The following is a 22,093-nucleotide window of genomic DNA, read 5'->3' on the forward strand; positions in this document are numbered from 1 at the left end:
GGTCGATGTTTCTCTCTCATCGATGTTTCTAGCTCTCTATCTCTCTCCCTTCCTCTCTGTAAAAAATCAATAAAATATATTTAAAAAAAAAACAAAAAAAAAAACAAACCTTTTAAGTCAAAGAAAATGTTGTCTTTATACCACTGCCATCACAAAGTGTAATTTTAAATATTTTTTATGGAGGAAGTGCCAGAGCCCCAAGTGCTGGGGTCACGAAGGTCCTGTGAGGCCCTCTCACGGCCCCATCTCACCAGGAGGACTGGAAGCTCCTACTTCCCACCTGCCAGCCCCCAGGGCCCAGGCCTACTCGGCATTTTCCTCCAACAGGAACGCTTTCGAGAACGTTCCAGGGGAAGTGTGCCTTGCCAGGTGAATCTAATTTATACCCTGCGGTAACCACCTCAGACAGCTCCTGAAAGGCTGAAACCACGCCGGCTGGGAGGGGATCCCTGGCTGATTGCACCAGCCCGTTGTCAGGACAAACCTTCCTGGCTGCACAATGTGGAGACAATTAGAGAGCTGGCGCTTTGAAGGCAGAGTCGAGAACCTCCTGACAGAGGTGTTGACTGCGGGCGGCAGACCCTCCGTTCCTCACCCCCGAGGACCACACCTCATCTTCCCAGCCCAGAGCTGGGCTCACTGTGGGGGCAGAGGGGGAGCAGGGCTGGCCTGAGAAACACCATCCCACCCAAGGGCAAGTGGCAACAGAACTCAGGAGAGGTGCAGCAGGGGAAGGGCCTCTGGGCATCACCGCTGACCCTGAGTGACCCCGGGTATCACTATTGACCCTGAGTGACCCCGGGCATCATCGCTGACCCTTATTGACCCCGGGCATCACCGCTGACCCTGAGTGACCCCGGGTATCACTGCTGACCCTGAGTGATCCCGGGAATCACCGCTGACCCTGAGTGACCCCGGGCATCATCGCTGACCCTTATTGACCCCGGGCATCACCGCTGACCCTTAGTGACCCCGGGTATCACTGCTGACCCTGAGTGATCCCGGGAATCACCGCTGACCCTGAGTGACCCCGGGTATTATCACTGACCCTGAGTGACCCCGGGCATCACCGCTGACCCTGAGTGACCCCAGGCATCACCGCTGACCTTCTGCTGGCTACCCTACCTCTCCAGGCCCCAGTGTCCTCACTGGGAAGATGTGGCCATTGCCATGAGGTTGTCATGAGAGTGATATGGAGTGAAGAGCAGTAAACAACTCCAGGCAGATGAGACAGGATTATAATTCCCACTGAACAGATATAGAAACTGAAACAGAACAAGGAAACAGCTTGCCCAGCCAAGGTCCTGCTGCATAAGGGATCGCACACTACCCAGATCTTAGACATGGACCTGGATCCAGGAGCCCCGAGGGCAGGGTACAGTGTTCCTGAGGACTGGTTTACCTGGGTGCAAATCCTGACCCAGATATCTTCCGGTGTGCAGGGCTCGGGAAGTAGGGCATGAGGACCCCTGGGGCTCATGGTGCAGTATCTTGACTCAGCAACTCCCACCTGGAACAGGTTAAGTGAAAGGATTGGCTCCTGAAAAGCTCAGATTACATGTGATTGCTTCTGAGGAGTCATAGTAACTAATTAAGGTGCCTTGTCAGGGGTCCACTGGGGTGAGCTCAATGAAAATGGGGTGATCAGCACATGCTCGATTACTGAGACACACTGACACATGGTATTCTGGAGCAGTGGGAGGCCAGGGTTTTGAATCTTAGCACTTAACTTCTCTGGGCCTCAGTCTCCTCATCAATCAAATGGGAGAGTAATGCTAACATCAAAAGAGTCACTGAGACAACACAGACCAAAGAGAGCACATTCCTGACAAATGCCACTTCCTTTCCATCCCCACACTTTAGAGTAGCTGCTTGGGGTAGTTTAATCATTTCCCTGCTGCATTCTTGGCTGTAATAGTCCTTTTGTCATCAATTAATGCAAAATTGTACTCTTGCTCTATCTTTGAGCCATGGTCGTAAAAATAGGGTCTGTGGAGGCAGAATTAATGATAAACAGCTGCAGGGACAGCAGCTAATTACTGAACATCTATGTGGAGGACTTGACTGGGTATTTCTTTCCAAGCCCCAGAAATAGCGTGGGAACTCGGATGAGAACATCTCCTATCTGGGCCTCAGGTTCCAAATTCATAAATGGATTGAGCCTGACGGTTTCTAAGTTCCTGTCTGGGTCTGAGGTTCCATGAGCTGGTGGACTCAGGGTGAGGCCTCTCTTTACCCTAATACCGCAGGTTAAGGAGAAAGGGAAATGAGGGTGAGGGATGCGGTAGGAGGACTGAACTAACATGTGCTGAGCACCTACTGTGCACCAAGCGCTGTGCAGGGCTCTCTGGGCACACTACCCATCTGGCCCAACCCAGACATGCCTCTTGGACAGCAACCTGTGAACTCCTCACCACAGCCCTGTGAGTTTGCTGCAAAAACCCTCATTTTACAGGGACTCCTGACTCCCTTGCCAGCACACTCCATCACGTCTGCCCCACTGAGCCAGACTTTCCCTTTCTTCATTCAATCACTTAGCAAACACTTGTTGATCATATTACTTCCAGACATCTAAGACACAGCAGGAAACAAAACCTAAAAAGATTTAGACTTCTTGGAGCTTACATTTGAGTGGAGGAAACAGATCACAGACAAACACATGTCAGGTAGTATGAAGCATAGAAAGTGGCTGAAGATGCTACTTTAGACAGGTGGTCAGGAAAGGCCTCCTGGAGCAGGTGACACGAACTTCCATGAAAACCTCTATGGGCCTGAGTCATTGGAGGTGGGGCTAGAGCCATGGTCAGCAAACTGCGGCTCGAGAGCCACATGCGGCTCTTTGGCCCCTTGAGTGTGGCTCTTCCTAAGCCTTAGGAGTACCCTAATTAAGTTAATAACAATGTACCTACCTATATAGTTTAAGTTTAAAAAACTTGGCTCTCAAAAGAAATTTCAATCGTTGTACTGTTGATATTTGGCTCTGTTGACTAATGAGTTTGCCGACCACTGGGCTAGGGCAAGAGCATTCCAAGCAGAGAGAATGGCCATACAAAGAGCCTGAGATGGGAACAGCCTGGGCCCACTGAGGCTGGAATAAGAGAGAAGAGTGTGGAAAGACCTGAGATGAGAGAGCTCGGCGTGGGTCCCACACCTGCCCCTTCCTATCTCCATTTCCTTCCTCCTACCTGGGCCGTGCTAGGAAAGCAGAGAGATAACTATGGATGTCTGAATGTCTGAGTACAAATGATCTTAGGCATCCTGGAGTCCAAGCCTTCCATTTTGCAGATGAGAAAACTGAGGCCCCAAAGGTGTCTGATGACTCCTAGAATCACCAGGCAGTTTGAGTGCAGAGCTGGAGGGGGAGCCGAGCTCTGAATCCCTGGTCCACACTCTCTATCAAGAATGACTGAATCAGGGTCATGAGACCTCAGGGCTTTGAACTACTCAAAGTCCTCATCACACACACGAAGACACAGAGGCCTCCAGTCCAGGTGGTTCCAATGCAGGAAGACAGTAAGGGGCTGGGGTGGGCAGGGGAAGTGAAGACTCAGGTTGGTGCATGCCTGTGAGGGCCTTTGTCCAGCAATCCATCATCATGCTTTTCTCATGCACGTGGGTGTGATGTTTGAGACCCACCACTAGTTAAAGTCTCCCTGAGTCTGCTGGGCGGTGCTTCCTGAAGCAGACCCTGCTGGGAGGGAAGGTGATTCTAACACATATGGACCGCACCAGCCACCACCCACCTCCTGCCACATGGCCTTAGCGGGTCATCTCTCTGCCCTGGGCCTCGGGTCCCCTCTGCCAAAGGGCACCGCAGCGCTTGGGAGCAGCATCAGATGAGATTCTGGGGAAGGTTCTTTTCTGGAGCAAACCCAGCACCAGCCAGCGCTCTCACTGGGAGGCAGTGACGGTACAGACGAGGCAGCACATGCAGGCCTCCACACGGCCTGGCACACAGTCGGTACTCAGTAGACGTTTCCTTGGGCTGGGAGGCAAGAGACCGGGCTTGGTTCTTTACATCACTTTTGCTCTGTGATCTTCCATGAGCCAAATCCTCTCTATGGGCCTCAGTTTCCACATCAGCAAAAACAAAGTGCAAACAAGGCATTCAGACTTGTGGCCTCCAGGAGCCACCTCCTCCTGTCCTGGATACCTGGTGAGAAGGAAAGGGAGCTGCGCTGGGGGGTGGGAGAGGCGGGGGAGCATCTGAGGCACTGCAAACTGGTCTTTCTCCCTGGGGCCAAACTCTCCTGACTCCCAATTGCTATGTTGGCAACTAAACCTGGTCAGAATGACACCATAAGGCCAAACTGGCTCCCAAAACTTGGGGTTCAGCAGATTCTGGGAAGCACAGACTCATGGTTAAATGGGGGTGCAGAAGGCAGCTTTGGGCAGTGGGACAACCACAGAGCAGGGAACCAGAGACATAAGGTAGAGTCCCAGGTGTGATACCTGAACAGGTAGCTTCTACTCTGCGGATTTCGGTGACCCCTCTATAAAACAGGGATCCTGCCATGGCCCTGTGCATTCCTGGAGCGCAGGAGCTACCCACCAAACTCTGCATCCTGGGGCCCTGCCATACCTGGGAAGGTGCCACTGTTACTTTCAGCTCAAAAACCTATGCATTTTGACTGTGATACAACAAAAAGAGTTGAACCTACTGGGACGTGTGCCTTGCTCCACAGGTGGCAGAGACCTCATGGTCTTACCCCCAGAAGTGCAGTCATGCAGAGACCTCTGGTCCCATCATTCCATCTTCAAGAAATGCACAGCCCAGCACCACCGTGCCATCTGCCTCCTGAGGCTTATGTCCCCAACACACAGACTTGTCAAGAGAGGCGGGGGGCCAGGGGAGAGGGGTGTGAAGAGGGAGGAAGAGCAGACTGTGCTTCTTCGGACGGCTACCTCCCAGCCCTGTGGAAACTGCCACTCGCAGGGTCACGGAGTCCCGCGACGGGCTCTCATTTTATCATTAGCCATGGCGGAAGAATGCATGGCGAGGAGGCAGCACGGCACGAGTCAGCGCCATAATCACTTACAGACCGTGCTGGCCTCAGGCCTGGCAGTGGAGGAAGATTTATTGTGGGGATGGAGAGAAAACAAAGAACAGTTGTGCAAACTTTACGGAGCTACATTATGGGAAATGCCTTTCCTGTTTCCCACTGGTAAATGTGCTGGACGCTGTTTCCAAAGGGAATTGGGTGCAGACACTGTGCCCCGAAAGGCTTGCCGAGCTGAGCCGAGCTGGCCTGGCCCATGGTGCCAGGCCCTGGCTGACGGCCAAGACCTGCTGTCTGAGGCACAGATGACCTGGCTGCTCTGCGAACCTGGGGACGAGGGCTCCTTCCTGGGCCTCCATGGCCTCATCTGCCTACTGCCATTCCCCCACCAACATATCTGCCACATGACCAGCACTGGAAATGTTAACACTGATTGTGTCGCTCTCCCATTCAGAACCCCTCCACCACTCTCTCCACTGCCCTCAGGTAGAGTCCACACTGCCCACGCTGACTCTGAGGCTCTGCCGTCTCTGTTCCCAGCTCCCATGCACGTGATGGGCTCCAAGCACCAGACGACGCCCATGCTTCCCCCAGGGGTCAAGGCTGTCACATCTCAAAACTTTCATACATGCTGTTCCCTTTCCTTGAAATGCCTTTCCTTGTGGTCTGCACCTAAAAAGCTTCTCCCCTCCCCTCAAAGCCCAGCTTTGATGAGGTCCTGGGGGAAGTCTCTGTGGCATTGGGTTAACCCCTTCTCCACCAGATCGTCCCTCACCTGATGCTGCCCCCACCCCCTGCTTCTAGCATTGAACGTGGCACAGTGTGTATCCCTAATGCTGTCTTGAAAAGTTGGCAGGAGGGAGGGGGAGAGAATACAGATGAGCCCAAGGCCGTCTCCTGGGCGAGGGGGAGAGACACAGGTTCTGGGTCTTAGAGTGTCGAGGTCACCGAGGCCATGGGGTTGTTTGACAGAAGAAGACAGGATGCTGAGGCCAGTCACGGCAGCAGTCCAAGGGAGGCACACAGTCGGCTCAGCTAGCCCATCCGCCATCAGCGGAGACATAGCCTATTAATTCTCCATGAGAAGTTTACCATTGCCAGGATGTCCCTCTTAGAAAACATGGTCTGGACGCTTTCTTAGAGTCACTGTTGATTCTATCTGACTTTCTCATTCCAATAAGAGAATCATTTCAATTCCATTTACATTTAATTCAAAAGCCCCCCCCCCGCCCTTTTATTATTTTAATTCAATTCAGAGGGTTGTGTGTTTTTATCCTTAATTTTTTTCATATTCCATAAAGCAGTATTCACAAAACTTGGCCAGGGTTCCTTAAGTGTGGTGCTCCCAGGAATTCTCATCTCTTCAAGAGCTTGGGTTTGATGACTCAAAAGTTAAAAAAAAAAAAAAAGGAACAAGAGCTCCTGTTTTCATGCATTTTCAAGTATTTGCCAGGCATGAGGTAAGTGCTCCACATACATGATCTCATTTAATTCTCACGACACTCCCCCTTTATACAGAGAGGACACTGAGGCTCAGAGAGGCCTTGTGTCTTATTTGGATCTCACAGCTGCTTAAGGAGCAGAGCGGAGATTTGAAACCGAGGGGTTATCCTATGTGCTTGGCTATTGGTCCACCCTGGCTCACCAATTCCTGGCTCATGATTTAAATAAGATGGGAAGGGAGGGATCACGGATAGAGAGGAGGTAGGAGTGGGCATCAGAAGGTGAATGGGAATGATGTGGGGTGGAAGGTGGAGATGGAAGTAAGGGGGGTGGAGGATGAGGTAAGGGTGGGCTGTTGGGCAGGGAAGGAGGAGAGGGCAGGAGAGCTGCAGGCAGAGGCCTAAAGGCCAGAAATTGCATTTGGGGGAGCCTGTGGCTAACAGGTGACATGCTTGATGGAAAACCCAACTGGGAAGAACACACCAGGCAGGAGCACCGGATTTGAAGTTGGGAACTCCACTTGATCCCCTCCATGGAGCACTCTGCAGTGTGCAGAGCACAGCCCCTCCACCCCTTACAGAGACTCCTCTGCAGTGAGCAGCACAAGCCGCATTTTACAGATGCAGACACTAAGACTCGCGAGTGAAGGGGCTTGTCCAAGATTGCATAGCTAGTGAGCCCCAGAGCTGGGACGAGTCTCCAAGGCCACCTATCTCCAGTTCCCCTGCCTTCCCAGGCATGCCATTTCCATCTGGGTGCTCCGTTTCCCACTCTGTACATGACGAAAGGGAGCCTCGGGGCTCTGACCTGACCGTAAGGCCAGAGCTTCAGAAAGCTTGAGTTTGATTTTTTTTAAAACTAAGGGCAAAAGGAAGGCATCCAATGTGAGCCAAGATCTGTGGAGCTGGCATCTTAGCTTCAAGAAGGGAAAAGGCATTTTGATCTGTTGGGTCCCCACTGAACTCAGAGTGCTATGCATTATCCCATTTCACAGCTCAGGAAACTGAGGCTCAGAACAGCCAAGTCCCATCCAAGGTCATGCAGCCTGTCCGTGGCAGAGCTGGCACTTAAACAGCCTTTTTTGTTCCTTTGGGGACACTGGCAACAGCATGGCCACTATCCATTTTAGACTCTCCCTTTTCTCCTTTCCTAATGCAAACTGCCCAGACCAGTCAGATTCATCCATTGTGCATGCACTGTATGTCAGGCACCGTGTGAGCACCTCATGTGGAGTATCTCACAGAAGCCTGACCACAGTTCCACTCCCTCAACTCTCCAGGTAAGAAGACAGAAGCCAATGTGCACACAACCACAAGCTGATAGATAGCAAAGCCAGGTTTCAAGTGAAGGCTTTTTTTTGGCAGAAAAACTTCCAAGCACCAGATTAGGGGGTGGACATGACCATCTTTAAGGTCCCTCTAATTTTGTGACTTCACAGAAAACTGCTCTGGAGGATAGGATCCAGGCAACCTCACACAGCCTTGGAGCAGAGAGGTCAGATGGCTACCCAGCCCTCTCCTCTGCCTCCACGGCCAGGCCAGGTGTCAAAGAACATGTGGTCCCCCAGACACTCAGCCACACCAGGAAGCACTGATACACTTGGGCAATGCATTCTGAAAGAGCAGGAGACAGAGAAACGGGAGCAGAGGAGGGGACACTGGACTGGGTTGTGAAGGATGGGTAGACATTTCCTGTGCTAGGAAAGGCATTCCAAACAGAGGAACCAGCAAAAGCCAAGGCCCAGAGGAGCGAAAGAAGCTGGAGTCCAGGAGGAGAGGAGGCCTCGGGCAGGGAGAAAAAAAGCAGGCGTTCCAGGGCTACCGTTAACTCTTAACTCCAGGTGGCATGGGGCCACTGGCGCTGCCTCTGCAGCTTCAGCTTGCCCGGCTAATAATGAGTAGACAAGAGGACTGACTGAATCCCAGGAGAGACCCCAGAGGGGCTGTTAACGAGACACATCTGGATGCCAACCTGAAGGCTGCTTTTGCCCAGAAAGGTTTTCCTACCCAGACCCTTCCTCCCTGGAGTGAGGTGAGGCTCAAACCCCCATTTCCCAAGCGGTGGGCTTCAGACAACCTGCACGGGCTGGGCCAGCCTGGCCTCCCAAGCTCATTTACAACAGGATTCTCCTGGGTTTTTCAATCATGTTCCACTTCGCGGGTTCTTAATCGCTCCAGAACCCCCAGCCTCCACAAAGAAAGCTTGTTTTCAGGTGACATATTTATTTTATATGTGAAATGTCTTACTCCTTATCCCATGAGCACTCTCTCCTCCAAGACAGAGCAAAAGACCTGTCGTGTCCGCAGGCAGGGACCTGCAGCAGGCCCTCACGGTGACTGGGGCACTGGCCTAGGAATACTAGTTAAATGCTGATGTCTAGTGGTTTCCCTGCTCCACCAGGACTCCCTGAGGCCAGACTGGCTTGGATTCCCTTCTGTGACCCCCAACTCCCTCTCCTTCCCCACCCCTCTCAGCACCCAGGGTTTTGTTACTCAGGAGGGGTGGGGCTGTGGCAAAGCAACAAGAGCAAGCCAGCCCCAGGGCCTGGCACACAGATGCTCAGTCACGGCGTGCTGAATGAGTTTCAGATCTGAATATTCCCTTGATATTTGTAAGAAGACTGATGATTACTCTCTGCCTGGAAGATGGCTTGGGGTCTTGACGGGCACACAGTCTCTGGAGTCAGGCTGAGAGCTGGGTTCAAATCTAACCCACAACATACTTGGGGCCTGGACTTGAGCATGAAATGGACATCCCTTTCCCCATCTGTAAAATGGGGATAATAATTCCAGTCTCCAGGGATGTTCTGGGGGCTGGGATCATGCATGTGGGGAAGCCCTATATAAATTGAAAAACACCCGAGTGTTTCAATAACGTTCCTGTCCCTCTTGACCGACTTGGACAAGGTTGTGTGTCAGGCCTCAAATCCTCAGCTCCTGGCTCCCCTCCCTCCACTGTCCAGCAATAACATCATAAGATTCAAGGGCAGTGCCCTTCCCACGGTGCCAGAAGTCTCCCATCACAGAGTCCTATCTCTGGACCCCGGCTCCCAGCACAGGGCCCTGCACACGGGGCAGCCTGCCCCTCGGGTGAGGCAAGTGTTTCGGGAGGATCCTTCGCTGGTTTATGGCTCACTTTCCCACTGACTAACCTTCCCCAACCATCCCCTTCAGGAAACTCCCTGCCCAATGAAGCCCGCTGCTGTGTGCTACCCGGTCCTCACCACCTCTCAGGGTCTGTCTTCCCTGGTAGACCTGCCTGCTCAGATACTTCAGGCTCCCAAATAATTCCCAGGATGAAGCCTGAGATGTTGAGGTGAGTCAGGGTGGCTGCTGGCCTGGAAATATGTCCTACCCTCAGGGCTGGTCTCAGGCCACGAGGGGCAGGGAAGGTGCAGATGCCCAGACACCCGTCCGCTGCAATTTAAGAGGCACAGAGGAATCGACTCTTTGGAAGGAAGAGGCTGGGCAAAGGCGGGTAAGTGGAAGGCAGCAAGGCCTCTGGAGTGGTCCAGGCAGCCGAGCCGGGGGATACAGAACAGGCCATGTGGGCTCTGAATGTCCGTCTCTTCTTCTGTAAAACAGGCATGATAACTCATGGCTGGGCACAGCATGTCTCAGAATATATTAGTTCTCTTCTCTCACAGGACTTCCCATGAGTTATGATCCCAGCCTGCCAATCAAGTCTCTCTCTGACTCTCAGCTCATAGCCTGCCTGGGCAGATATGGTCAGTATCCATCCCCTGCCAGGTGGCAGACTGTGTGACCTTGGGAAGTGATATAGCCTCTCTGGGCCTCAGAGTTTTGACCAGTTTTGTCTGAAGATGGCATGGGGAATTGCCAACACTGAGGCAGAATATAAAAATCCCTGAATCTCAATAAACAGCAACTCCCTCTATCTCCCCCAAACCCCTCCTAGCACCCAGGGTTTTGTTCTCAGGGGCGTGGGGGGCGGGACAAAGCAAAAAGAGGAAGCCAGAAGCTCCAGGATTATGGGAAATGAAAACAAGTTTGGCCTAGGCTGGCCCTCTGGGAGATGAGCAAGGAGGTCCAGCCAGGTGGCGAGTGTTCCCAGTGTCTTGGCTGGTTAAGGTCAATCAATAATGATCAGCTTTTGGTTGGATGCATTTCCCTGGCCCCAGGTCCAATGGCACCAGAGACAGAGTGTCAATAACAGAAAGGGATGGGGACCAGTGGCTGGTGTGCTGCAGCTGTGGAGGGACCCGGGCAGGATGGAAGGCCAGCTTAGAGGCTCCAGCTGTGCATGGGACTGGGGGCACCGACCAGAGCCTCTCCCCGTGCCTCTCCCAGCACCCCTTCTACTCCAGTCGCCCTGGGCAGACACTCGGCACGGAGCAGGCGCTCTGCATTGCTGGTGGACACCTCACAAGGCCAGTGGCTCGCGTGGCAGCCCTGCCCACCTCACCAACAGCAGAGGCTGCTGGAATTAGCTGACCTCAACGCCAGCCTCCACCACTAACTTCCCGCCAAGCCTCAGTTTCCTCTTTTGTGAAAGAGCCATAAATGATCCTGTCCTAACTCCTAGGGCTACTGTACGGGTCTCCTGAGATGATCAGTGTGGAAGAAGGTGATGCGGGAAGGCCAGAATTAACTAAGCACCTCCCTAGATCATCTCTTTTCATCCTAACAACAATAATCCTGAAAGGCAGGTACTATTAGCGTCCCATTTAATAACCAACTGTGTTTCAGTTCAGAAAGGCCAAGTCACCTGCCTGAGGTCACACGGCTGGTGAGAGGCAGGGCCAGGCAGGGCCCTACGTCTTGGGACTCCAGACTGGGCTTTCACCTGTCTACACACAGTTCCCACATGGCACTCACAATGTTGGTCAAAGCTCTTCACAAAAGTCAGGGGCTGTTGTCATTATGATCCTATATAATAAAAGCCTAATATGCAAATCGACCGAATGGCAAAACGACCGGTGGAACGACCAGTCGCTATGACGTGCACTGACCACCAGGGGGCAGACACTCAATGCAGGAGCTGCACCCAGCCCGCAGGCTCTGATGGGCGGCGGTGGGGGGCAGGGCCGGCGAGCGGGCGACACCATGCCAACCAAGGCGGGTCCCAGCAGGGCCCCCCCCCGATTGCCCCACCAGTCGCCCCACAGATTGGTCCTGATCATTAGCCAGGCCTAGGGACCCTACCCATGCACGAATTTTGTGCATCAGACCTCTAGGTTCTTATAAAACCTAAGGCTATGAGAGGTTTTCCTTTTCATTCTGCCTCTCTCTTTCTCCATGTGGAGAAAAGCAAACTACACAGTTGGCTAATTCCTTCAGTCTCAGACAATCAGAATTCCAACTGTCTGGGACAGCCAACCTAAGAAAGCAAGAAATTAATCTTTTCAAAGCTAAGGTCTTCGAGGCGTCGCAGCAGTATTTGGGTTGGACGTAACCTTGCTATCCTAACGCAGATGAAACCCCAAATGTAATAAGGCTAAGACAACTCGGACCACGTAAGAACCATAACAGGATATTGCAAAGAGATTAGGGGGCTTCCTCTGGGCGGTGGGACCAGCCAGGGGAGAGCAGGGTGAGGGATGGATGGCATGGTCTACGTGGGGCCAGCGAGGGGGGTCCCGGTCCCAGGCCTGGCTGAGGACGAGGCGGCGTGGCAGAGGGGAGCTGGCTCCTCCCCGACACCTCGAGGCCGCCTGGTGCGGAGCGAGGCTTCACACTTAGGTTAAATGTAAACCAGCTGCAGGACGGAGTGTTACAGTTGGATGGGGTGGGAAGGCTTACCTCATGAAAGAACTGTGGAAACGGCTGCTGGAAAGATAATAAAAGGATTAACTGCTATTTTAGTGGGCCATTTACTCTTCAATCAAAGTGTCTCATCTATTTCCTGTTCTCCAGAGGCTCTGGGTCCAAAATTCCTTTGTCTATTACAGCACATGGTAGCAGAGGCCTGTCATGAGAAATTAATAATTTTACAGGGAAGGGTGATTTTATTTATCTGGGTGCGGGCTGGAGCCCGCCCCTTCCCACGGGTTGCCTACCGCGCCAGCATCTCCGGAAGGGGGAGCACTCCCACTGGGGGCAGGGAGGAGCTCAGAGGAGACCTCTGCTACCATCTCCAGATGGGGGACCCAGCAGGGCTGGCCCCACGACCCCAGAGAATCATCAGTTGAACAGGAGAAAATCTGCACAAACAAGAGCACCACCATTTAGAAAGATGTGTGTTCAAATTCCACTCCAGTGGTTATCAGCTGTATGACCTTGGGCAGCAGATACTTATTTATTGTTGTTAGTATTATTGCTATCATGATTACTAGCCTCTACTGTTGTTGTATCGCTAGCTGTAAAATGGGGGTTCTAAGAGTGTCTACCCCGTAGGGTAGTGTGAGGACCACACAGAGTTACCGATTAAAATAGCCCCTGCACCCAGTCAGCACACAGAAGCTGCTTGCCAATATGATCACCATCACCCCAAACCCTCAAAGAGGCAAGATGCAGTGTTTTTATAGCAGCAAGTGGAAGGCCAGCTGGACCCCTTGAAACCTTTGTTTCTTTGCCTGTATAAACTGTTAGTTTTATAGGAGTCATGAAGATTAAATGGGTGAGTACAGACACAGCTTTAACATCACCTCCTCCTTGAAGCCCTTCTGGGCCTCCCCTCCTTGAGCCCACGCAAACTCCATCCCAGAACCTGACACTGATCTCCACACCATCTCCCACCCATCCCTGACCATGAGTGCCCCCAGGGCAAGGACCATGGCCGGTCTGGGTCTGGGTACCCAGGGTCAGGCATGAGCCAGGTCTAAGCCAGTGTCTTTCTGTGGAATCTGCTGAATCAAGCGAGATCCTGACAGGCTGGCCCAGAGAGGGATCCTGAGACTACACTGAGTAATCTGTGTTTCTCTGACCCACTTGTTAGTCCTCTATTTACCAAACTGGAAAATGGGCAGGAAAGCCTCAATCATCTCTGAGGGCCCTAATGTGCAACGGACACTGCTGGATGCTGTGATTCCACACAGGAGGCCCTAGTGTGAGAAGGCCCTGACCACAGCTCACCGGAAATCAGGCCGTGTAGCCTCCACGTAGGCCCCCAGACACCAGTGGGATCACCCACCAGAAAAAGACATGAAGGACTGTAGCTCCAGGGTCTCAGAGGGAGACAGGGCCCCTCTGTCTGCCAGCAGCCCTGGCCTGTGATGTCCATTGGTCCTCTCCTTCCAAGCAGGAACATGCCTTTCAGCAAGCCATGTGTTGTGACACCCCATGTAAACTGGAGCATCCCCCGAGAGTGGCTGGCCACCAGCTCTTCCTCCAGCACACTCTTGGGCCAAAGACATGTGGTAACCTCAAATTCTCAGCCTGCTCACTCTCGCCTCTCCCCACACCAGCACACTCACCACCAGCTATTCACTGCCCCTCACTTGCCTATAAAGTGAACTCCTTCTCATCCTCAAGACGCAGCCTCCTCAACATTGAACAGGCTGGGCCAGGGGATGCCCAGCTCACAGCAGCACAAGCAGATGGGGACCAAAGGACGAATACCTGGTCCCAGCAGGACGGAGCTTATGCTGCCAGTTGCCAATGCTTCCTGCCTCCTCCCTGGTCCCTACAAAAGGCTGCCCTGGGCTTTGAGCAGGGACAGATGTGTGCCCCTGTTCCCACCGCACCCCTTCCCAGACTGAGTGCTCCGCCAGGCAGGGCCCAGTGACAGTGACAGCACGCAGGTGTGGAGGAATCAACCTTGGCTCTGACACTGCTGCAGCCCAGACACACCACTCCCTCCCTCTGCCTCACCCAGGCCCCAGTGGGTGGGCACTGGTGGCTCCACAGCCCTTTCCCTCTGGGCAGGCACTTTTCCTGGGGGGCTGGCTGGGCCTTGGTGGCAGGCACAGTGCTCAGCTGAGGATACCAGGGACTAAGCCTACATTCCTCCGATACGGATTTCCACCAGTGAGAGCAGACGCAGAAATGGTCAGAATGGCCAGAGGCCCACGTGGCTGCAGGTGTGTGTGTGTGTGTGTGTGTGTGTGTGTGTGTGTGTGTGTGTAAACCCCAGCAGAACACTGCAGGTGCTCTCCAGGGCCTTATCTGTTAACCCTTGGCCATACCCCAAAGCCTGCCCTGGGGACCCATAGCTCGAGCTGGATGCTTGTGACGACTCGTGCTCCTTACAGGGTCAGCCAAGCTGTGGGTTTCCAGGAGGCCCAGGACCCAGCAGGACAGCTTGTGCCCCATGACTCATTTGGCCATCAGCACAGGGGACACTGAACGTGTGCATGTAAGGGAGAAGGCTGGCGAGCCTGCTCTGACCTCAGAGCACGTGTGTCACCACCTACTGTGTGTGTGCACCAGGCCATGTAGCATGCCTTGGGGTGGGGAAGGGGCACACGGCAAGTACGAGGGGCCCTCTGCCAAGGTGCCCAGTGACGGGTGCACTGACCGTCCTGACCAGTGGCCACATCCATAGCATCTTCCTCCCCTTCTCACTCAGCACACGGGTCTCGGCCAGTCCCCAGGTAAGGAGGCCCAGGCATGCCTCTCGGGCAGTGAGGGTTGGGTGGACATGGCCTGGTGACCGCGGGAACTCACCATGCACTTGTTGGGCTTCTCGCCTGAGTGCACCCTCATGTGGATGAGCAGTTTGTAGCGGGCGTTGAAGGGCTTGTAGCGGCGCACGCAGCCGGCCCAGAAGCAGGTGAAGTCCTCGCCCTTGCGCTGGTCGATGTGGCTCTTCTCGATGTGCCGCACCAGCTCCTCCTGCTGCTCGTAGGCTGCACAGCAGTCCACCCACCGGCACGCCTGCCGCCCAGCCACCCTCCCCGCCAGGCCCAGCCCCAGGCCTCCAAGGCCGGGGCCTGATGGCACCTGAGGCAAGGGGTAGGGGGGTGGCAGGCCAGGCTGGTGAGGTCCGAAGAGCTCTGAGAACTCGTCCGCAGGCTCCTGCTTCAGGAAGCCCGCCTTCCGGCAGGATTCCACCTGCAAACTGCCCTCATGACTCTCAGTGGTTGCAGGGCCCAGCTGGGCCCGCTTGGGAGGGCCCCCCAGGTCTCCCGGTAGAGGGGGGCTCCGGAGTCCATTCACACAGGTGACCAGAGCAGTCTGGGAGGAGCGGACGATAGAGGTGATGTCGGAGGAGGCACAGGGTGAGGAGGAGGCTGAGGAGGTGACAGGCAGGCCCAGGAGGCAGCAGCGCTTCAGGCCGCCCTCGGGGAGGTGGGCCTCAGGTGGGGGGCCCAGGCCGGAGCTGGATTCACTGCCTAGAAGGTAGCAGGAAGGTGCGGGGTGGACACGGCCTCGGCCCGGGAGGTCCAGGTCCGTGTGCGGGCCAGAGGCTGGTGGGGCCCGGCAGTGGGCAGACAGGGGTACCCGAGCTTCCATCATTGCCTGGTAGATGGGTAGGGACTCCTGCTTGATGTGCTGTGTGGCCGGGAGGCTGCCATTCACATATGTGGCCTGGGGTCTGGGTGACCTGGAAGACAGGGGCCAGAGAGGCCATGAGAGGGTGGGCACTCACAGTGGGGAGGCCCAGGAAGGGGGCGGTGAGGAACCTGAGGGCCGAGGGCCGGGCTGAGGAAGCCCAGAGCAAGGATGGAAGGTGAGGAATGGAAAGCGGGTGGGGAGGGAGGGAGGGAGGGAGGAGGGAGGGGCCGGTAGGAAGGTAGAGATCTGCTGTCTGGCCAGCAAGGAAGAGTGTGGAGGAAAAGGGGAGAGGGGAGGAAGAGAAGTGGGGCTGGGGAAAGGTTCAAAAGAGGCAGGAGGTCTGAAGAGGAGAATGCAGGAAAAGAAACCATTCCCTCCTTTTACCAAGTCCAGCCCACACCCCCTCCTGCCCTGGATGCCTCCCGCCCAGCCTCCCAGGCCTCCCTAGGGTCTGCCCTGACCGCCCTCCCCCACCACCTTCTAGTGAGTTCTGGGGGGAGAAGGTCGAGGCTGACATTTTGAGGGACAGTTTGTTTTAAATTCTGCTTACATGTCCTTTAAATCTTTATGAATTTTTTAATCTTTCACAGTTTCTAAAAATGCTAACTGTGATGTTTTGCCCCAAGCAAGGTCTTTTTTGACACGGAGAATATTAATGGATGGGGTTTTTAAACACGGTCCTGGTGGAGGGTACATCCCAGGAATAATTTAGGAAAAGCTTCTTGGGTGGGGATGACCCAGAATTTCAAGCCCAGACACTGTGATGGGGGAAGCCGTGGGCAGGCTGGCCAGCAGGGCAGCACACGGGAGGCAGAGGGCCCGGGTTCAAGGCCAGGCTCAGCCACCCCCAGCTGTGCACACTGAGCGAGGGGCTCTGGGCCTCTCCCCTCACCCCACCTTCAGGATGGTTCTACTCCCGGGGGTGCGGACGGTGTGACGGGCAGGGCTGGAGGGCTGAGGTGGTATCTTCATCACCCATGTGGTACATGCCATTCTAGAGAGGGCTTCTCCTGAATGTGGACAAGTATGTGCGGGTGGAGACACCGGGCCTGCTGGTCACCTGAGGACTCTGAGAAGGGGAGGGGCCAGCAAGCTGGTGCTTGGCCTTGGGTCAGAGATGCCCCCACCAGCCGTGGGCAGGACAGGAAGCCTGTTATGTGCCACCCCCTGTGTCCTCAGACCTCGCCCCGTCATGGCCTCGGTGACCGCACCTGTGAAATGAGGACCAACCCTCTCTACCTCAGAGGGTGGCTGCCAAGATCAAGTGAGAACAGATGCTGTGAGGCCATCTGGAAAGAGGATGGCGGAGCGAATGGTGCCATCCTCTCTGTGTCCCAGTGTTACTTCCTGCAGCTCTGGCCCGCCCCTCTCTGGCTCTGTAGCTGAGGCATCCCCAGCTCCAGTCACAGGGGGAGGGCAGGAGACAGGAAGCCAGAGCCCAGAGCACTCAGAGAGCATCGCCTCCAACTCCATCACCACAGGGCCAGGAAAGGAGCCGAGAGGAGGTGGGCCTCAGATGGGGAGGCAGGTCCAATACGGCACTGGTCTTGCTCACAGTCACAAGCAGCAGGCCAGTGGCAGGGCTGGGCCCAGAACCCAGGCTCCCCTCCTCCTGTCTGTGTGCCTTTCTCCTTTACAGAACTGTGGAAAGGCTTGGGGGAGGAACTCTTCTGCTTTTTTCTCAACTACACTTGAACAATCCCTGGTTAGCTTACCAGTGACCTCTCTTCCCACCCAGGAACTCTGCTGCCCAGAGCATAGTCCGTGGAGTCAGGAGCTGGGTTCTGAGGTGGACCGCAACACGTAACCCCTCTCCAGGGCTGGGGACCCTGGGTCCACCCTCACCAGCAGAAAGCTCTGAGCAGCTTAGAGATCTGCTATCCAATTGTGACTGGGGAGCTTAACAGGATAAATCAAAGCACAGCTGTTCCTTGCGTGACTGCAATCCCGGGCCTGGCACAGGTAAGCTCGGGCAGGGAAGGACGGCCAGGTAAGCCTCTGTTTCGAGTAATCCCTTTAAAAACAGTCAGGTTAAAGCCAACCCCACCAGGAGAAGAGGCAGCTATAGTTTCCTGTGACTGAGTCACCCAACAATCGAATAATGAACAGGAAAATCTCAAATGACATCAGGTGAGGAGTGGGCAACTCTGGTCCTGGGGTCCCACGGCTCCAAATGTCGGCTGAGCAGCCCCCGCCTGCCTCGCTGCCCCTGTGCACCCAGGCAACCCCCATCACCACTAGAAATGGTGAGCGTGAGTCCCCAGATGAGCAAACACCGTGGAGCAGCCCCACGCGCCAGGCGCTCTCCCGAGGGCTGTCCCAGCACAGAACGATGCGAGGCACCTGCTGAATGCATGCCCGAATTCTTCAAGGGAGAGACCACCATCTGTTTTACGCTTAGGAAAACTAAAGCAACCTGCGCAAGCTGTCAGAGGTGGTCAGGGATAGAGCAGGAATTTGAACCTGGATCTGGTTAAATAAGAGCCTGGGATTTTCCCACAACACTCTACTAGCCCGGGCCCCGCTTCCTCATCTGTAAAATTATCTAATTGAATAACCTTATGTTTCCCTGCAGCCTTAATGTTCTGAATCTCAAGGCTCTATCATCCTGGACCCTGGAAGGAAGTTGCCAAAATTGGGAAAATCAGTGTTTCCCCAGCAGAGACTCAAGGAGAGAAGAGGGTGACGTGGGACCTCGTGGGGTCCGCACACCCGAGGGTTCAAGGCTGCAGCCCGGGCTGAGGGTCAGCGAGTTCACTCCACAGGCTTTCACACTGTGCCAGGGGAGGCTGGGGACTCCAGACAGTTCGAAGCCCAGGCAGGCCCTAATGGGGAAACGGAGGGCCAGCCCCCTGAGGAAATGCTGAAACTCCCCTGAGGGGTGGTCACACTGTGTCTAACAGAAGAGAGCGCAGGGGCTCTGGAGGCCAAGATGTGAAGATATAAAACTATGTGGCACGTTCAAAGCAAGGCCAGGAAGCTGGCGGCGGGCAGGCCGGGGCCCCATCACGGGCACCTCCTGACGCTGCCGGAGGCCTGCACGCTCTGTGATCCCATCCTCATCTTACAGGTGAGGAAATGGGGCTTGAGAGGGTCAGCATCTCACCCAAGGTGGCCCAGTGATGGAGCTAGGACTGGCTCTGCAATTAACAGTGCATTCTGCTGACCGTGGTGAGGATGGGCAGTCATTTTAAGCACAGAAATGACAAAATCAGGATACTGCTAATGTTTCTTAACACTCCTCACCACTTGCTGAGTGACCTCTGGCTAGTTTTATAGCCCCTCGGGCCTCAGTTTCCCCACCCTACGGCAGCTGTGGGCTGAATGAGTTACCACATGTGAAGTGTCGAATAGTAAGCACCCCAGGATTGTCACTTATTAGCGACAGGACCTGGGCCTCCTGGGACTGTGTGGTTAAATGAGAGACTGTGCACAGGCAGCAGCCACTCAGAAAGTGGGAGCTATTTTATGGGTATTAGAAAGCTGGGCTGGAGGCAAGGAGGCAGCTTGTGCGGCTGCTGCAGGAACCCAGGCAGTGGGGTGAAGGGGCCAGAGATCAGGAGGGGACAGCAAGAATGGAGAGGAGGCCCCAAACACAAGGCAGCCCAGTGGCAGGGAGAAGGGACAGGATCTGCCTGGTGTGGGGGAGGGGCTGGCCCTCTTTTCCTTTAGGAAAATGAGGGAGTCTGAAAGTGCCAGGTCAAATTCAACCACTTCCTCCTTGGCAAAGGTGGCAGCAACTTGGGTTGATGCTGGTGTAGGGTTCTGGGTACAGACTCTCCTGTGCCCTCAACTGTCAAAATGACATTCAAAATGACAAATGATATTTCTGATTGTTTCTATCTAAAAAGAAAATGGGGAGGGGGACATCTGTAATACTTTCGACAATAAAGATAAATTATTTTTAAAAAAAGAAAACAAATAAATATAAATAAAAATAAACAAACAAAAAAAAAAACACTTGCCAAGCTTTCCCTGGGTTAGCATAGCATCTACCCCGAGAGAGGCAGAATTTCACTGGAGAAACTGGATACTGCTGGGAGCCTCAGTGATAATCAAGCGGATACATGCATCTGGCTGTTGCCAAACAGTGCACAGCTTGAAATCTAAAGGATGTTTGGTCCTGTTGTGTACTGAATTGATGTCCCCCTAGAGTTTGTATGTTGAAGCCTGAACCCTCAATGTGACTGTATTTGGAGACAGAGGCTAAGGGAGGTGATTAAGGTTAAATGAGGTCACAGGGTGGGGCCCTAATCCGAAAGGACTGGTGTCCTCCTAAGAGGAAGAGACACCGAGGGTGTGCACACAAAGGCCGTGTAAGGACACCGCGAGAAGCGGCCGTCTGCAAGCCCAGAGAGGCCTCGGGAGAACCCAAACCTACTGACATCTTGATGTTGGCCTTCCAGCGCCCAGAGCTGTGAGAAAATAAATGTCTGTTGTTAAAGCCGCCCAGTCTGTGGTGTTTGGTCATGGCAGCCGAGCAGACTAATACTCTCCTATAAATCAGAAGTCTCGTTCACATCAAGGGAGGCCATAGGAAACCTAAATTCTCAACGGAAAATGGTTCCACAAGAAGAAAAAGCTATTTAGTACTATCTCCCCCTGTGGACTCCCACTGGGAAGTAAGCTCCATCGGGGAGCTCTCTGCTCCCTCCACCAAGGCACCCCAGCACCCACAGTGCCTGGCTGGTGAAGAGATCCAGTGGTTCTCAACCTTCTGGCCCTTTAAATACAGTTCCTCATGTTGTGACCCAACCATAAAACTATTTTTGTTGCTACTTCATAACTGTAATGTTGCTACTGTTATGAATCGTAATGTAAATATCTGATATGCAGGATGGTCTTAGGCGACCCCTGTGAAAGGGTCGTTTGACCGCCAAAGGGGTCGCGACCCACAGGTTGAGAACCGCTAAGCTGTGAACAGGCAAGTGGGCCAGTTTTTAGAATCTCTGACCTGTGAACAGACCTGAGGTCGGCATCCCACGCAGTGGGGTACAGGGGCCTATCTGAGGTTGACCTCCTCCTGTCAGCAAACCAGAGGCACGGGTGGGACCCCGGGAGAAGCCGCAGGAGGCAGATTTCAGCCTGGCATGCCATCTAACGGGATACTTTGCAGAGGCAGACTGGGAACGTCCTAGCACTGAATGACGCCCGTTACCTGCCAGGGTCCTGCAGGGGGGAAGGTTTCCGGGGCAGGAGATGGCCCAGGTGGAGGAACCCCTCCACTCTGTGAGCAGCCCAGGCTTTGACAATGTGACTCCTGAACTGAGTTTTCCTTCCCCGACTCACTCCAAATCTCCCTCTTCTAAAACGACTGGTTCTCTGTGAAAGGCCACCTCGGCTGCTGCAACGGGGAAGCACACCTCAATAAAACCATCTCTCTCTCACGAGGCCTGCAATTCCAGAGGTGCAGGGCCTCGTCCAGGCAGCCATCATTGTGCTACTGGGCTCTGGCTGGTCCCTGGCAATCCCGTGCCTCAGTTTCTCTGTGTATCCTCTAAGCCAGACAGACTAGGTGAGGTCTGGAGGCCTCCAGGGCATGTCCACAGAGGCAGCTGATGGTGGGGGTGGAGCACATACCTGCTGGGGTGGGGGAAATGGAGCAGCCTCTCACAGGCTGGGGGGTGGCCCCTGGATGGGGGGGTTCCCGCCGAGAGAAACAGGCCCTGACGGCAGGTGGGGCCCAGGCCCTCGGCAAGGTCCAGGTCCAGCAGGCTCTTCTCGGAGCCTGGGGTGCAGTGGCCGTAGCTCCCGTTCACTAGGTAGAGAAAGACAGGAAGAGGAGACAAAGTAAGTGGGGACAGCCTGCCAGGGGTGCAGGCAGAGGGCAGTCATTGGGTACAGCATGAGACAGAGCACCCTTGAGCTAACACTAAATGAACCCCTACTATATCTGAGGCACAGGGACACCTCATTTAATTCCCATAATCACCAGCAGGATCAATAATAGCATCAGCTGCTACTCTAGGTGCAGGAAAGACTTGGGAACTAGACGGACAATCTCCTGTCTGGGAAGCTCAGCATCTATGATCCTCATTGATCACCTAATGCTCATTTGCCAAGGTGCATGGCCACCTTGGAGCCGGTGTTCTGGAGCTCAGCTGCCCAGCAGGCTGAGTGAGCGACACTGACACTGTATGTCCAGGAGCAGATGCCTCCTGAACAGCACCTGTTCTGATTATCACCAAAGCTCAATCTACAGCGTTTTCCAGATTTCATTATAACATATAAATACAATATGCAGTGTTTCAC

At 54.2% G+C, this 22,093-nt stretch overlaps 1 protein-coding gene across 4 annotated transcripts in view; it reads right to left on the bottom strand.

Annotated features, from left to right (window-relative positions):
- Positions 1-22,093, bottom strand: part of GLIS1 (GLIS family zinc finger 1) — a 236,541-nt gene that overhangs the window by 81,679 nt on the left and 132,769 nt on the right. For 3 of the 4 annotated variants that reach the window (XM_005878649.2, XM_014549790.1, XM_014549789.1), the window contains exons 2-3: positions 21,422-21,599; positions 15,011-15,890 (exon numbers count right to left, since the gene is read on the bottom strand). In XM_005878649.2, coding sequence (XP_005878711.1) covers positions 15,011-15,802 — 792 coding nt within the window. In that variant the 5' untranslated portion in view covers positions 15,803-15,890; positions 21,422-21,599. Of the gene's footprint in view, positions 1-12,205; positions 12,230-15,010; positions 15,891-21,421; positions 21,600-22,093 lie in introns of all 4 variants that reach the window. The other variant, XM_014549791.1, reaches the window with a different exon arrangement.

Source organism: Myotis brandtii, unplaced genomic scaffold (assembly GCF_000412655.1).
Source record: "Myotis brandtii unplaced genomic scaffold, ASM41265v1 scaffold57, whole genome shotgun sequence".
NCBI lineage: Eukaryota > Metazoa > Chordata > Mammalia > Chiroptera > Vespertilionidae > Myotis > Myotis brandtii.